Source organism: Gossypium hirsutum, chromosome A02 (genome assembly GCF_007990345.1).
Source record: "Gossypium hirsutum isolate 1008001.06 chromosome A02, Gossypium_hirsutum_v2.1, whole genome shotgun sequence".
Taxonomy (NCBI): Eukaryota; Viridiplantae; Streptophyta; class Magnoliopsida; order Malvales; family Malvaceae; genus Gossypium; species Gossypium hirsutum.
The window spans coordinates 108,097,154-108,111,860 of record NC_053425.1 but is presented as its reverse complement, the minus strand read 5'-3'; the positions used below and the strand labels follow the sequence as shown (position 1 = coordinate 108,111,860).

The 14,707-nt window shown below is 34.1% G+C and overlaps 2 protein-coding genes across 5 annotated transcripts; both read left to right on the top strand.

The window, feature by feature from the left end:
* The first annotated feature begins 920 nt into the window (after positions 1-920).
* Positions 921-9,825, top strand: LOC107939602 (kinesin-like protein KIN-14E). Of its 4 annotated transcripts, none has more exons than XM_016872943.2 (24): positions 921-1,077; positions 1,390-1,665; positions 2,026-2,098; positions 2,259-2,390; positions 2,470-2,708; positions 2,804-3,128; positions 3,775-3,874; positions 3,956-4,137; positions 4,214-4,329; positions 4,505-4,607; positions 4,719-4,871; positions 4,992-5,138; positions 5,451-5,651; positions 5,783-5,947; positions 6,040-6,144; positions 6,282-6,422; positions 6,510-6,704; positions 6,864-6,990; positions 7,142-7,344; positions 7,457-7,639; positions 7,945-8,040; positions 8,211-8,408; positions 8,638-8,909; positions 9,412-9,825. In XM_016872943.2, the coding sequence occupies exons 2-24, from the start codon at positions 1,508-1,510 to the stop codon at positions 9,602-9,604; spliced, it is 3,807 nt and encodes a 1,268-aa protein (XP_016728432.1). In that variant the 5' UTR covers positions 921-1,077; positions 1,390-1,507; the 3' UTR covers positions 9,605-9,825. The 4 variants fall into 4 exon arrangements, with proteins under 4 accessions (XP_016728432.1, XP_016728434.1, XP_016728433.1 ...); XM_016872945.2 differs by having other exon boundaries at positions 930-1,077; positions 1,436-1,665; XM_016872944.2 differs by having other exon boundaries at positions 932-1,077; positions 1,357-1,665.
* A 65-nt stretch (positions 9,826-9,890) lies between these two features.
* On the top strand, positions 9,891-14,707 carry LOC107939610 (uncharacterized). Its single transcript, XM_016872954.2, has 7 exons — positions 9,891-10,613; positions 12,355-12,469; positions 12,651-12,711; positions 12,827-12,962; positions 13,132-13,459; positions 13,846-13,974; positions 14,057-14,707. The coding sequence occupies exons 2-7, from the start codon at positions 12,355-12,357 to the stop codon at positions 14,560-14,562; spliced, it is 1,275 nt and encodes a 424-aa protein (XP_016728443.1). The 5' UTR covers positions 9,891-10,613; the 3' UTR covers positions 14,563-14,707.

The following is a 14,707-nucleotide window of genomic DNA, read 5'->3' as shown; positions in this document are numbered from 1 at the left end:
GTAATAATGTTGCTATGTGATTCTAAATTAGAAAAAATAATTAAAAATAAATATAAATAATTTTTAATATTAAAACTAAAAGTTTTGAATTTATTGTTTTAACATTAAATTTAAAAGTTAATAGTTAATTTAATGATTTAAATACATTGAAACCATAATTAACATGGTGGTACACATCTAAATTGGATTAAACTGAAATTTAAGATATTTATATAAAATTTTAAAGTAATCCGATTTCACTTTTATTATAATTTAAATTATTCCATTTAATTAATGAGCAATATTTTATTGTTTTAAATTAAGAATAAAAACACAAAAAAATTGTAGTATACAAAGATATGTTAGCATAAAGCAAAAAGATATGAAACATTTTGTTATTATAAAGCAAAGAGGTATGAAATATTTATTTTATAACTAAAATAATAATATTATTTAATACATTGATAATATCATTAAGATTAAAAATACTAGAACTGAATAATAAAAAATATAAATTTGCAATACATTCATCTTTGTTATTATAAAGCAATGAAACATTTATTTTATAAATAAAAATAAAATAAAAATATTTAATATGTAGATAATTTCATTAATTTTTAAAAATATTAAAACTGAATAAAAAAAGTATAATTGCAATACATTCATCTTTTAAATATATATATAAATACTTAATTATGATTTTTATTTTGACTATTATATGTTAATGATGATTATCAAATAAAAATAATTTATTAAACAAAATACATTCATTTGAATTTTGATTTTTTGAAATCCGGACGGCAGCGGCAAAGATGAAAATGAGTTGTGTTTCTACAATACACTCATTCAAAGTGGTTGATGGTTATGATATTTACGGCCGTATTTATTTAGTTATTTATTCATTTATTCATTTATTTTATATATTATTGTCCATTTATAACACTCTCGTGACTCTCACCATTGTCTTCCCTTTTCGTTTTTCCATTTCCTTCAGCTTCGGCCACCCCCGCTCAGGCCCAGCTCAATACTCACCCATAGATCTCTCTTAACTGTTTTCTGCGCCTTGGCCCTTGGGTTGCAATGCAGTGCCATTGCCAGGTACCCTCCTTTATATTCTCTCTACTCCACCCATTTTTATCACTTCGATGATTCTGATTTCTGTCATCTATCCTCCTTTCTTTTTCAATCTCTTAGCAAATTTGCGTGATCGATCCAAGAATTCTTTGCCCTGTTTAAACAATAAAATTAGTGCAGTAGCAATTTGCAGATTGCCCCTATTATCACCCCCATTTCTATGCACTTCTTTTGAGTTGATCTCCGTTTTTGTTTTTGTTTTATCTTTTAATTCTTTTTCTCGCTGTTCTCGTTTTACTGTAGACTGTAGTTGATTTGGGTAAATATTATGGTTAGGCTTGAGTAGTGCAATCCCTACTCAGAAATCAACATTTTCCTGTAGTCCTTATATAATTGAGGGGCAGAAAGGAACGAGCAGAGCATCCTTGGTTTTAGTCTTGCAGATTCCCGTCAAATGCCCATTGACACGCTGCCCTCCATGACCCAAAGTATGAGAGCAAGTAGGTCTTCCTTTAGCTCTAGCAATGGGCATGAAGAAGTTCCTTTTCACAGTGCTGCTTCTGTTTCAAATGGGGACGATTACGATAGTGATGGCTCCAGCTTTGCACCTTCGTAAGTTCCCCTCATATATACCTCTCTCTTTAGTATTTTATACCGAACTGTATTTTAGAATTGAGCCATTTCTGGGGTTAGCTTGTGACCTTTTATATCTTCCATATTTGTCGTATCAGTTTATCTTATACTTCATTTCACACATGAAAGTAAGTCGCCAACTTCAACAACATGTTGTATTTATTTCTCTGCTCCCCACTAACTTCTACTCCCTTGAGAACTGAAAGGAGGAAGAATCAGAGATATTCCTTTGTTGTTTACCACACACTCGTACATAATTATATGTGTATTCTTCGCTTATTGAGAATATTTTTATTTTCCCCTTCTAACTGTTTGCATTCTGTTTCTTGTTTAAAACAGTACACCAAGTGCATTGTCCATGGCAGTTCCTGCAGAACTTGCTGGTGCAATACCCTTGATTGATAGGTTTCAGGTGGGCAACTACATCTTCTAGCTTTAAGCATTTTCTGCAAATGAAAAGGCATCACCTTCTTTTGATTATGCTTGAAAAACATGACCAGAATTCATGTCAGGATTATAATTCATTTTGGATAAGTGCTTCTTGAAATTCTGATTTAATGTCAATTGCATAGGTGGAAGCATTCTTAAGAATGATGCAGAAACAGATTAATTCTTCTGGAAAGCGTAGTTTTTTCTCTAAAAAGTCTGTAGGCACTCAAGTTAGAGAAAAGTTCACATTCGAGGATATGTTGTGTTTCCAAAAGGTAATAATTCGCTCTTTTTCAGCAGAATATTTCTGTAGACCAAGGGGAACATCTAAGTTAAAGGAATTTGCTATTACAGGATCCTATTCCAACTTCACTACTTAAAATTAATAGTGACCTGGTAAGCCGAGCAACGAAAATGTTCCATATGATTTTGAAGTACATGGGAGTTGATTCATCTGAACGAGTAACTTCAGTAGGCTTTGATGAACGGGTTGAGCTTGTTTTGAAACTATATAAGCAAACTTTGAAGCGTGCAGAGCTTCGAGATGAATTATTTGTTCAGATTTCCAAACAAACAAGGAACAATCCTGATAGGTATCCTTATCCTTTCTAAGATATTCCTTTCTCTGTATGTGCCTTCCTTTTGGCTTGCTTGATGCCAGCTATCATCATCGGTTTGGTTGTTCCAGGCAAAACTTGATCAAAGCATGGGAACTGATGTATTTATGTGCATCTTCCATGCCTCCTAGCAAAGACATTGGTGGATATTTATCTGAGTATGTTCACAATGTCGCCCACAGTGCCAATGATTCTGAGGTCCAAACACTTGCATTAAATACGTTAAATGCTTTGAAGCGGTCTGTCAAAGCTGGCCCCCGCAATACAATACCAGGACGGGAAGAAATTGAAGCCATTTTAACTAATCGAAAGCTGACAACTATTGTGTTTTTCTTGGATGAAACTTTTGAAGAAATAACATATGACATGACTACAACTGTGTCTGATGCTGTTGAGGTACTCATGTCCGTATTATAACATTTTTCGGTCAACCCTTTATTGCGTGTAGAGGTACTAAAGTCCCTATCATCAGTATAGGTGTAATTTTGTTATAGGAAAATAAATTATCACATTTTCACTCGACTCCTATTGTGTATAAAGGCCAAGACTATGCTGTCATCCTCTGAATACATTACTTAAACTCAGGACAAATAGATATGCTTTATTATAGAATATTTATTGAGCTAAAGAGTGATAAAGATGAAAAAGAACTCATTTTCTTTCTATTTTTAGTGGAAATGGAATTCATTTTAATTGTTTTACAAATTAAAGACAAGTACATTGCTGTTTTTTTTGTACAGTGGTTGGAATGAGCGTTGTGTTTCTACTAGCTGATGGAATAAACTGAATCTGTTTGGTTAAGGTTTAGTTGTATGAATTTTATGGTTGGATGGGAGGTTCACTTACTAAATCTTGCTACCTGTGCATTTGCCCTACTTAGAATTTAGATTTAAGTTGATGAATGATATGGTAATCTCTTGCTGGCTGCATTGAATCCGTGAAACTTAAATTGTGTTTTATTCCTTGGATTGCTGGTAATTTTCTTAAGCAGGTTTCTTGAGCTGATGTGGTTGATGGGAATGGTTTCTTTTTTTCTTTTCAGGAGCTAGCAAATATAATTAAACTATCAGCTTATTCTAGCTTCAGCCTGTTTGAATGTCGTAAAGTTGTTAATGGTTCCAAGTCTGCTGATCTTGGGAATGGTATCTATTCTACTTCTTGATAATTTTTCTACATAAAGATTAGTTGACATTATCATCTAATGCTTACCTACTGCCGCATAGAGGAATACATTGGGTTAGATGATAATAAGTATATTGGTGACCTGCTGGCGGAAATCAAGGCAGCCAAGGAACGAAGTAAAGGGGAAATATTACAATGTAAACTCATATTTAAAAAGAAGCTCTTTCGGGAGTCCGATGAAGCTGTGACGGATCCAATGTTTGTACAACTTTCCTATTTTCAAGTATGTAATCTGGTTTGAATTGTCCTCGACAGCTTTAACAAAATTGGTGTATATTTAACTTTTATGCTTTATGCAGTTACAACATGATTACATTTTGGGCAATTATCCTGTTGGAAGAGATGATGCTGTGCAGTTGTCTGCATTACAGATCTTGGCTGAGATTGGGTTTGTTTGTAGCCCTGAATCGTGCACGTAAGTTTTCTTATGTGGGCTTCTTTTTGTTTAACATTTTGACCTTCCAATGATTCATAACTTTTTGATCTCTTAATGTTTTTGGTTTCATAAACATTGGAGAACTTTTGTTTTTTTTTTTTGAGTGGATTTGAGTTATAGAAAATTTTGCTGATTAATGTAAATATCATCTTAGTGACTGGAATACTCTCCTAGAAAGATTCCTTCCTAGACAAATTGCACTTACTCGAGCAAGACGAGAATGGGAATTGGATATTCTTTCTCGTTACCGTTCCATGGTCAGAATCTCAAATTTTAAATTCTTATTCATGATTTTATTTAGTTTTCAAATCCATGTTGCTGTGGAAAAAATTTGGTCTGATTATAAATTATTCTGTCAAATCATCAAGGAACATCTTACAAAAGATGATGCAAGACAACAATTTCTTCGAATATTGAGGACACTTCCTTATGGGAGTTCAATTTTCTTCAGTGTTCGCAAAATTGATGATCCAATTGGACTTTTGCCTGGACGGATAGTTTTGGGTATCAACAAGCGTGGGGTAAGTTTTGACATTTAAAAAAAAAGAACTTTTTTCAGAAATTCAAAAAGTTCAGTTGTTTCTGTTATTACAATTCAATTTTCTATAGCAAAACATTAATCGATTCCCTCATTCATGTAGGTTCACTTTTTCCGTCCTGTTCCCAAGGAGTATTTACATTCAGCTGAATTAAGAGACATAATGCAGTTTGGCAGCAGCAATACTGCTGTATTTTTCAAGATGCGAGTTGCTGGTGTTCTTCACATATTTCAGTTTGAAACTAAACAGGTTTAGACAACTCTTTCATCTTCCTCCTGTGTATTTCTTTTCTGTTTTTAGACAAATTCAATTAATATTCCATCAACTAGATTAATAATATGTGGTCCAAGTCTTTAAGTAGGCACTATAATGGTTAAATCTTGAGGTGTTGAACTTGTAGATCTTAGGTTCAAACTTAGGGTGGTTATGAGTTTAGAGATGAGTATCACTCATTTTGTATTTTTGCAAAGAAATGTGAAATAGGAGGTTCTAAGACACGTTCATCTTTTATTTTTAGTTTTATATTTTTTGGTGAAAAGTGAATCTTTTTATTTTGTGCAGGGGGAAGAAATCTGTGTTGCTCTTCAAACACACATAAATGATGTCATGTTACGTCGTTACTCAAAAGCTCGATCTGTTGCTAATGGCTCTGTAAATGGAGATGTTTCTAACAATTTTAAGCCTCCTAGTCTAGAAGTGTATGAGAAGCGTGTTCAGGATTTATCAAAAGCTGTTGAAGAATCTCAAAAGAACACTAATCAAGTAAGCTTGAAAAGAGAATTATTAATTGATATTGATTCCATATTTTCCTCATCACATTCTGTAGTGCTTATTACATCTTTCTTTTTCTTGCAAACTTCATTGGAATTAATGAGTTACGTACTTGAATTTAGTTGTTGGGAGAATTGCATGAGAAGCAAAAGCAGGAGTTGAAAACACAAGAAGAATTGGAGTGTCTTAAAAATGCCTTGAGGAAAGAGAAGGAAGACTTAATGGAGGTTATGTTGGACCGTGATAGAATTAGATCATTATGTGAAGAAAAGGATACTGCTCTTCAGGCTAGTCTTATATTTAATCTTTAAAACTGGTGTTTAATTATTGTTATATTTTTTTCTTGTACCTTACATGCTTTTACATTTGAATATTGTAGGCTGCTCTGTTAGAGAAGAAGACGGTGGAAGTTAGGTTGGCTAAGTTAGGTAATCTAGCTTTAGAGAACAATGCCAAAGGGAACATGGCTGTAACAGTAAATGAGGTAGGACTTGTACAGAGAAGTATGGTGCCAGTAAATAACTCTCTTTCTCATCTTTTTGATTTTACATGTGATAATTATATATTTGTTTACTTGGTTTGTAATTGATGAACCCTTTTTCACTACGCTTTATTTTACAGCCGCTGCACAAGCTCCAAGACAAATTGAAACTTCGTAATGAGGAGTTGCATATGGCTGTGGAAAAGACAAAAAGACTAACAAATGAGAAGGTCATTTTGGAACAGAGAATTACTGAACTAGAAAGGAAGAAAGATGAAGAGGTAGTATTGTATGAGTAGGAATAAGCGGTTGATTTTACATAGTAATGGGATTCGTGAATTGACTATTGAGTGGTGCTCAAAATGTAGGTGAAAATTCTGAAGAAGAGCTATGAGCAAGAATGCAGATCCTTAAAGTTTCAGATGTCTGAACTTGGAATGAAGTTGGAAAGGGTTACCAATGAGTTGGCTGTTTCAGAGTCAACCCTTGCAGTTAGAAATGCAGATTTTTCTGCCCTGCAGAATAACTTAAAAGAATTAGAGGAACTGAGGGAAATGAGAGAGGTACATGTCCTTTTTAGTCTTAGAATATTTCCTATGTGAGTGGGAGTTGGATATAAATTTGCCAAAATCCTAGAAGGAAATGTAAAATTTATATCCTCATGGCACAGAATTTCATTTATTGAATGCATTTCTACCCGTTAAGTTTTGTTTTACTTTCAGGATATTGATAGAAAGAATGAGCAAACTGCTGCCATCTTGAAGATGCAAGGGGCTCAACTTGCTGAATTAGAAGTGCTTTATAAGGAAGAACAAATTTTAAGAAAGCGATATTTTAATACTATAGAAGGTTGGAATGAACTGATAAATTCTTCAGTTAATTTTGAAATTATCAAGTTGAAGCTGTTTTAGGACATTGTATGTCACAATATATGGCACATAGCTCCAGTCTATTTTATTTTAAATGATAAATACATGATTAACCATTGTTTAAACTACAGACATGAAAGGCAAGGTTAGAGTGTTTTGCCGCTTAAGGCCTTTAAATGAGAAAGAGATGCTTGAAAAGGAAAGAAAAGTGCTAATGGGCTTGGATGAATTCACTGTCGAACATCCATGGAAGGATGATAAAGCAAAACAACACATGTATGATCGTGTCTTTGATGACAGTGCCACCCAAGAAGATATCTTTGAGGATACAAGGGTAAGCTACTGGTTAGTTTATTTTAAACTAACTAGTCATATGACATTTAAATTTTGTAGTTGTTTTAAGTTACTATATCTCCTTCAGCCTTTCCTTTCATGGTTTGATGCAGTACTTGGTTCAATCAGCTGTAGATGGGTACAATGTCTGCATATTTGCTTATGGTCAAACTGGTTCTGGAAAGACATTTACAATATATGGATCAGATAACAATCCTGGATTGACACCTCGAGCTATTGCAGAACTTTTCAAAATTTTAAGGCGTGATAGCAACAAATTCTCATTTTCATTGAAGGTAATTATTTTGATTGTATATTGATATGCATATTGCATAACAGTTTTTCTTTTCCCAAATAATTTGGGTACTAAACATGTAATTCGCAAGCCTTTGTACTTGCTCTTATGAGTGTGGATGACTTATCTGAATCTGATATTATATTCAATCCATATAGTTTAAAACTGTAAGGTTGATCTCACAATTCTTTCAAGGCGACAAGATCTTTTGTTTGTCCTAAATTGACAATGATCCTGCTAATAAATTTTGAAAATCAAATTTTGTATCCTATCTCCTAACTATTAACATTCATCATGACATGACAGGCATATATGGTGGAGTTGTACCAGGATACACTTGTAGACTTGTTATTACCAAAGAATGCTAAGCGTCTGAAGCTTGATATAAAGAAAGACTCGAAGGTATTATTGCTTAAAGTGGATAGGTTGTGGGTTTTAATTTTAGTGATAATGCTTATTGAAAAATTTATTTATCTTATTCAATTTTTTTGCTATATTATATTCTCCGATTATTGGGTCTCTAGCTTAGTGTAAACATGTGCTTAATATGATGTCTGTTTTATAATTTTCAGGGCATGGTTGCTGTAGAAAATGCAACGGTTATTCCTATCTCTACTTTTGAGGAGTTAAAAAGCATTATTCAGAGAGGATCAGAACGAAGGCACATTTCTGGGACACAGATGAATGAGGAAAGTTCAAGATCTCATCTAATACTTTCAGTTGTCATTGAGAGTACCAATCTTCAAACGCAGTCTGTTGCCAGGGGAAAGGTATAACAACTTTTTTAGTATATAATGAGTTGACACCTATTTGAATTATACGAAGTAATATGTACCTTGCCTAGTTTAAGTTTTTCGGTATTGACACTAGTAACAACTCTTTTTTCATTTTTCAAATAAAAAAAAAGAACACCCCCTCCCCCCCCCCCCAAAAAAAAAAAAAAAACATTTGCACTTGCATGATTGTAAATACAGTATAATCTAATGATCTGATGTGCAGCTAAGTTTTGTGGACCTTGCTGGTTCTGAGAGAGTGAAAAAGTCTGGTTCTGTCGGTGATCAACTTAAAGAAGCACAGAGTATCAACAAGTCACTTTCTGCTCTTGGGGATGTCATTAGTGCTTTATCTTCTGGCAGCCAACATATTCCTTACAGGAATCACAAGCTAACAATGTTAATGAGCGATTCACTCGGTGGTAATGCGAAAACACTCATGTTTGTTAATGTCTCTCCAGCTGAATCAAATTTGGATGAGACCTACAACTCTCTAACGTATGATTTCTTTACAACTCTACATAAAAGTACTTGAGTTTCCAAGTATTTCTATGATATTTATACTGAAATAGTTAACATACAACTGCGTGGTTCAAAATTAGAGAATATTCACTTGTTTGGATACGTTTGTTAAGAGTAGTTACTGTTTGAGATGATTATACTATTGAGTTTCTTTTGGAAGTGTAAGATTTTCTTACTGGATGTTCAGTATGAGCTTTGCGCACAAATTTCTGGTCTACATACATGTCCGTTTTTCAATTGGAGGGTCAAAGTTTAGTTTATGTTTTACTACGGGTAGGTTGAAATAATATTGTTAGCAAGTTGTTCTAATTATACCAGTGGTGAACTTGATTCAAATGATTTTCTTTGTCGAATCTGATATTATAAATGCATATGTACTTGGGATAATTAAATTGGCTATATTGCTGTTAAGGATAGTGTGCCTTTTCCAAGTCTGTAATGTCATCTTTATTTATTTTTGTTTTCCTTGTTACTTTAGATATGCATCAAGAGTTCGGTCCATTGTGAATGATGCAAGCAAAAACATTAGCTCAAAAGAGGTGGTTCGATTGAAAAAGTTGGTTGCATATTGGAAGGAGCAAGCTGGTAGGAGGGGAGATGAGGAGGATTATGAAGATATTCAAGAGGAGCAAACAAGAAAAGACAGGACAGATGGTCGTCACTCAATGTAGAGTCCATGCCTTGTGAATTGGATTAAACTAGAATCTTCTTAAATACAATATTTGAATTTGTTGTACAAGAGCTTGGCATTGAATTTGATTAGCAACATCTGTTCACTAACTGTTACCTTTCTATATTTGTAGATGGATCAAAAGAGTTTTCTTGGTAGCTTTGTATTTGAACTATATATGTATTTAGTCTAAATACAACTTAATTAAACATAAATTCGCAAGATTAACGCGTATATTTTTGATCTAATATTTAAATAAGCCCATTTTCATACATGAAATGCGGTGTACTTAATTTCCATCAATAATTTTAATGGCTCCCATCCAAAAATTTGGCACCTCCCCCTACTGTAGGAGGGGGGATGGTGGGGAAGATGGGGAGGGGGAGGGGGAGGGGGAGAGCGAGAGAGAACCAGAGTAGGGGAGGGATGGTGGCGAATGGTGGCGAAGAGGGAAAACAGTGATAGGGGATAAAAAATGGTAGTTCCATTAAGTATGTTAAGTATGTAATGGAAAATGGTAGTTTTGTTATGTTTGTAAAGGAAAATGGTTGGTGGAGATTATTTTGTTATATTTCAAAAGTTGATTTAATTGAAATTTGAGGGACTGTTTTATATATTTAATTAAATTGATGACATAATATTCATCAAAATAATAAAATAAGATTAAAAAGTTGAAGAGAGTATAAAGTGGTGGATATTAATTTTGAAATACTTTATTATACCTCATGTTTGCTCAATTTATTTGCCTTTGGATATGATGATGATTGTCAAGTGTTTTTACTGGCTTTGCTGGTAACAGTTGGTTTTCTTGAATTCGTATTTATATGATTATTTAAATTTCTGACTGAATTAGTTTCACAAGTGAATCGGGAGAAATTGTGGAAGTATTTTTCCTTAATTAAAATAAATTAGCACTGTCTTTCGCTCTGGGCTTCTCTCGCTCGCTCTCTGCATTCTTTCAAAGCTCACATATCCTTTATCTTGAAGCTCAAATCATTCCTCGACAAAAGGTATTCTGATCTCATCTAATTGGTCTCCTTTTGATTCTTATAGTCATAGTATTTGATTGATAGGCTAATTACCCCAAAGATCGTGCCTTTCAGTTTAATTTGTTTTCTTGAATCTGTTATATATCTTCATCTTTATAAAAGGGTTTTCGGGTTTTCCTTTTTTGTTTAACTGGTTTATATATATATATATTTCCTTTTTCTTTCTAATCAATGCCTTGTTTGATTTTAGATGTAAAGAACTATGTATATGCTTTCAATCTTTAAGAGAATTGTCTTTTCAGTGATGGGTTTGTTTGCTTACTCGCTTTAGTTTTATAACTCGGGAATTGCTTGAAACTTGTTATTATAATATTGAAAAGTTCAGCAGTGAGCATTCTTATAGAAATTATTAAATTACTGTTAACACAAACATTACTTGGACTAATAAACTAGCTTTATGGTTAAAAGGGTGTGTTCCTTACATCTCTAAGTGTTCTTGTTTTCTTTATGTGAGTTCAAAGTTGTTTGGAGAATCCCATGTCTTCCAAGAGGGCACCTTACCTGCAAAAAAATGGTTTGTCATTTTCCGTTAACAAGCAACTGGTTTTCTCGGACTTTGTGTAATTCATATTTTAAGCAGCTTTTGGAAGATGCTGCTTCCTTTTTGCAGTAAGTGATTTAAGTAACATTGAATTCTATTGAATTAGCTTAGCAGTCAGAACTGCATGATAAATAAATCTACTTAATCGATAGGCTGTCTACATTTGCCAAGCAGGGAGGGCTGCTGCCAAGGAGAAGGAACTAACAAATTGAGGCCACTTTTTCTTTTTAAGCCATAGGTTAATGACTTGGTTTTTCATAGTATTAGCTTACATGAATTTGATTCTTTGAACAATCTTCTTTTGATGTTTTGGGTTTAATTCAAATTTGTGCCAAGTGGATTAATGGTTGATGTGGAGGTTTGATTAGGACTATGTGAAAAAGTTTATGTTCTAATTTTCTGGACTATCAGGTTTTAGGTATGTTAGGGGAAGCGTACTCTCTGTTTACTGGTAAGTTTAACAGGATAACCTTAATCTTGAGTGTTAAATGAGGTCGATTTCATTTTCTACAGTTTATAAATATGTAAGGTCAGCGAATAGCTGTTTTAAATTACTTGAACTTTTATTAGGTTCTTTCTTGTTTTTCATTTATTGTTCATATGTTTTTCTCTTTCAAGAAAGAGAGCATCATCTCATAAACACCCAAACCTTGTTTACTACACTCTAGTTAGTTTGATTTTTCAGCCCTTAAGTTGTTTCTGGATCACCTGTACTGATAGAAGAAACGCTTGGATGTGATCAGGCATAATGACCAAGAGTTAAAGCTGTCTTATGATTTGTTGTCTGCTTGTGTATGCTAATTCTGGTTCTGGAACAAACACACCCTTCTCTTTAGGGTCATTTCTCTGTATTTCTTTTACTTGTTTGTTCCATTTCCTAGTTGTTTTGTCATTGAATTGAACTGAAGCTAGCTTTTTGTTCTGCTCTTATGTAAGTATCAATCCAGTTTGCCCTTCTTTACCATCGAAACCTTTATCACTCGATTTTTATTAAGTCCTTTTATTGGGAATCTTTATTTTGGCTTTTTATAAATATAAATAGTACTGATAGTAATGGAAAGGCCAAGACAAAGGCAGTTAATTTGGATTCAAGATTTGAAATGGGGAGAATGAAAATTTCAAATTAGGGTTTGTCATGTATAACTCTTATGTGCACAACAGATGGAAGAAAACAAGGAAGGATCCTCAAAATTGGAAGCCCAGGATGAGACTAGGAAGCGACCGTCCATTTTCATCATTGGATGTCCCAATGTTGGCAAGCGCACCCTGATCTCCCGTAACTCTCATTTCCTCTTCCAATTCAATTGTTCTTTACTGTTATCATCATTGTTTTTTAACTAAAAAAAATCTACCAAATACTACTGACTGTTATTTTGTTGGAAAAACATGAGTCATGGTTGCTATGCCTTTATCAAAAGTTCTGGATATTTGATCAGTTTTATTTTAAAAAAATGCAGGGCTTGCCACTGTGGAGTTCGAAGAAGAAGAAGAAGATAGCTCCCAAGTGGTTGTCCGTCGGTCTGAACGCATTCTTTATATTCACTTTTAACATGGTTGTTTGTTTTAGTTAATTATACAATGCACGGGCCTTTTTTTACCAATCTCTGATGACTGATAACTCTACCATCAACAGCTGGACTATGAATACCAAATACTACACTGCTGATGTTTCTCTGTGTATGGCTCATCTTCAAGATGGATTTTCAGCTCGAACCCTCCCTATATTTAACCATTCAACTGCCTTGGTCATGGTTTTTGATATGTCTAATGTAATCATCTTACTTTTCCGAGTTCTTGTTCAGTTCTTTCTATTTCTGTTGCAATAACTTTTGCGACATATTTATAACTCAAGTACTATTTCTATATAAACACACACATATATATTGTTCTATACCCTCACCTTCCTTTTTTGACTTTTTTTCTTTCTCTCTCTTGCAGTTGTCAACTCTTTCTGCTCTTTGGGATTGGGTATCTTACACTGATATCCAAAACTTTGAGATTTTACTCTGCATTGGAAACAAAGTTGATCGAATTCCAGGTCATCCTGTCCATGCTGAATACACAAAACGCCTACACAAACTTGATGATTCCTCTACTCATCCTTCATCTGACTTCACTCAATATGGAATTTCTGAAGCTGAAGGAAGCAGTCTATTGGGAAATGAAGACCCATCCTCCAACATTCGCAAGAAATGCTTGGAATGGTGCATTGACCACAACATTGAGTTCATTGAAGCCTGTGCTTCTAATGCTGAATTTGACAAATGTAAGCCCATGTTTAGCTTCTGCATCATCATATCCACTTCACTTTGTTTCTACACTGTCTATACACTGAATTACTGATATGGAATAACATGCTTTGATGTGACATTTCCAATATACGATCATGGTAAATTGTATTAATCATGACATCCTGCTCAGAAAAATGTATTTTGCCTAAAAAAAATAAAAAAAGATGTGCACATGTATAATTGTGAAGTTTTACTTGATATCTCCACCATGATCTAGCAAATTTTTACTTTCCTAATGGAAAGGGTATCAATGCTGTGACAATCAAAACTCACAATAATGAATGTTAAATAAAGGTTATGTACAGGTTGGATATTGGTATGCTTATTATTGCTAATGTGAAAAAGAAACTGGTCCTGGCAGGTTTGTCGGTTGATGGTGATTTACAAGGAGTTGAACGACTTTATGGTGCTATTTCTGCTCATATGTGGCCTGGAATGGTTCTGAAATCTGGTGATATGATAACTGAACCTTCACTACCTGAGAAAGAAGGTTATATGTGATACCTTGGTTTTTCTAATAAAAGTTCTTCCTGATTAATTAATTGCTAAGTGTCATTATTGTCCCTGTCCAGATTCATCGGAAGAAGAACCTGATTATCAGTTTGAATATGAAGTGCTATCTGCTGGTTCAGCTGAACTAGGGAATGACATGGTTGAAGAATGGGTTTCTGCAAGTCCAGCTAACACATTCCTGGATATAGCGAAATCAGTTGATGCGGGAAATTCTGTTACAGAGTGTGCTCCAGGGAACATAACCGTTACAGAGTGTGCTCCAGGGAACATAGCTGGATGCAAAAAAGAAGAGTCGCATGCTTTTCTGACATATTCTGGTTTAGGGGAGAAAATTGACAGAATGGAACCCAATGCTGAAGAAGCTGGTCTAGCTTCAGCTTCAGAAGTAGATGATGGCCCACATTATGATTTTGAGGATTTGGAACAGTTGATGTCTGAGATTGGAAATATTCGCAGCAACTTGAGGTTAATGCCTGATTTTCAAAGGAGGGAGATGGCCGCCAAGCTGGCTATTAAAATGGCTGCCATGTTTGGAGGTGACAGTGATGATGAAGACGAGATATGAGTTACTAATATGGGTATTACTCGATCATAAGAACTTTTAGATTGATCATGGTTCATTCCTTAATCCCGACTGTTGAGAATTTCGGAAGTCACTGACATGTAGCTTAAATACAAAGTTAACTAAAAAAAGGAGCCTTCATGGAAAA

Excerpts from the sequence above, each read along its gene's own strand:
- LOC107939610 (XM_016872954.2), top strand. The coding sequence starts at position 12,355 with ATGGAAGAAAACAAGGAAGGATCCTCAAAATTGGAAGCCCAGGATGAG. Across the intron at positions 12,712-12,826 it reads TCCCAAGTGGTTGTCCGTCG|CTGGACTATGAATACCAAAT; the intron begins GTCTGAACGCAT and ends TACCATCAACAG. Across the intron at positions 13,975-14,056 it reads TTCACTACCTGAGAAAGAAG|ATTCATCGGAAGAAGAACCT; the intron begins GTTATATGTGAT and ends GTCCCTGTCCAG.
- LOC107939602 (XM_016872943.2), top strand. The coding sequence starts at position 1,508 with ATGCCCATTGACACGCTGCCCTCCATGACCCAAAGTATGAGAGCAAGT. Across the intron at positions 4,872-4,991 it reads TGGGTATCAACAAGCGTGGG|GTTCACTTTTTCCGTCCTGT; the intron begins GTAAGTTTTGAC and ends TCATTCATGTAG. Across the intron at positions 7,640-7,944 it reads AATTCTCATTTTCATTGAAG|GCATATATGGTGGAGTTGTA; the intron begins GTAATTATTTTG and ends ATGACATGACAG.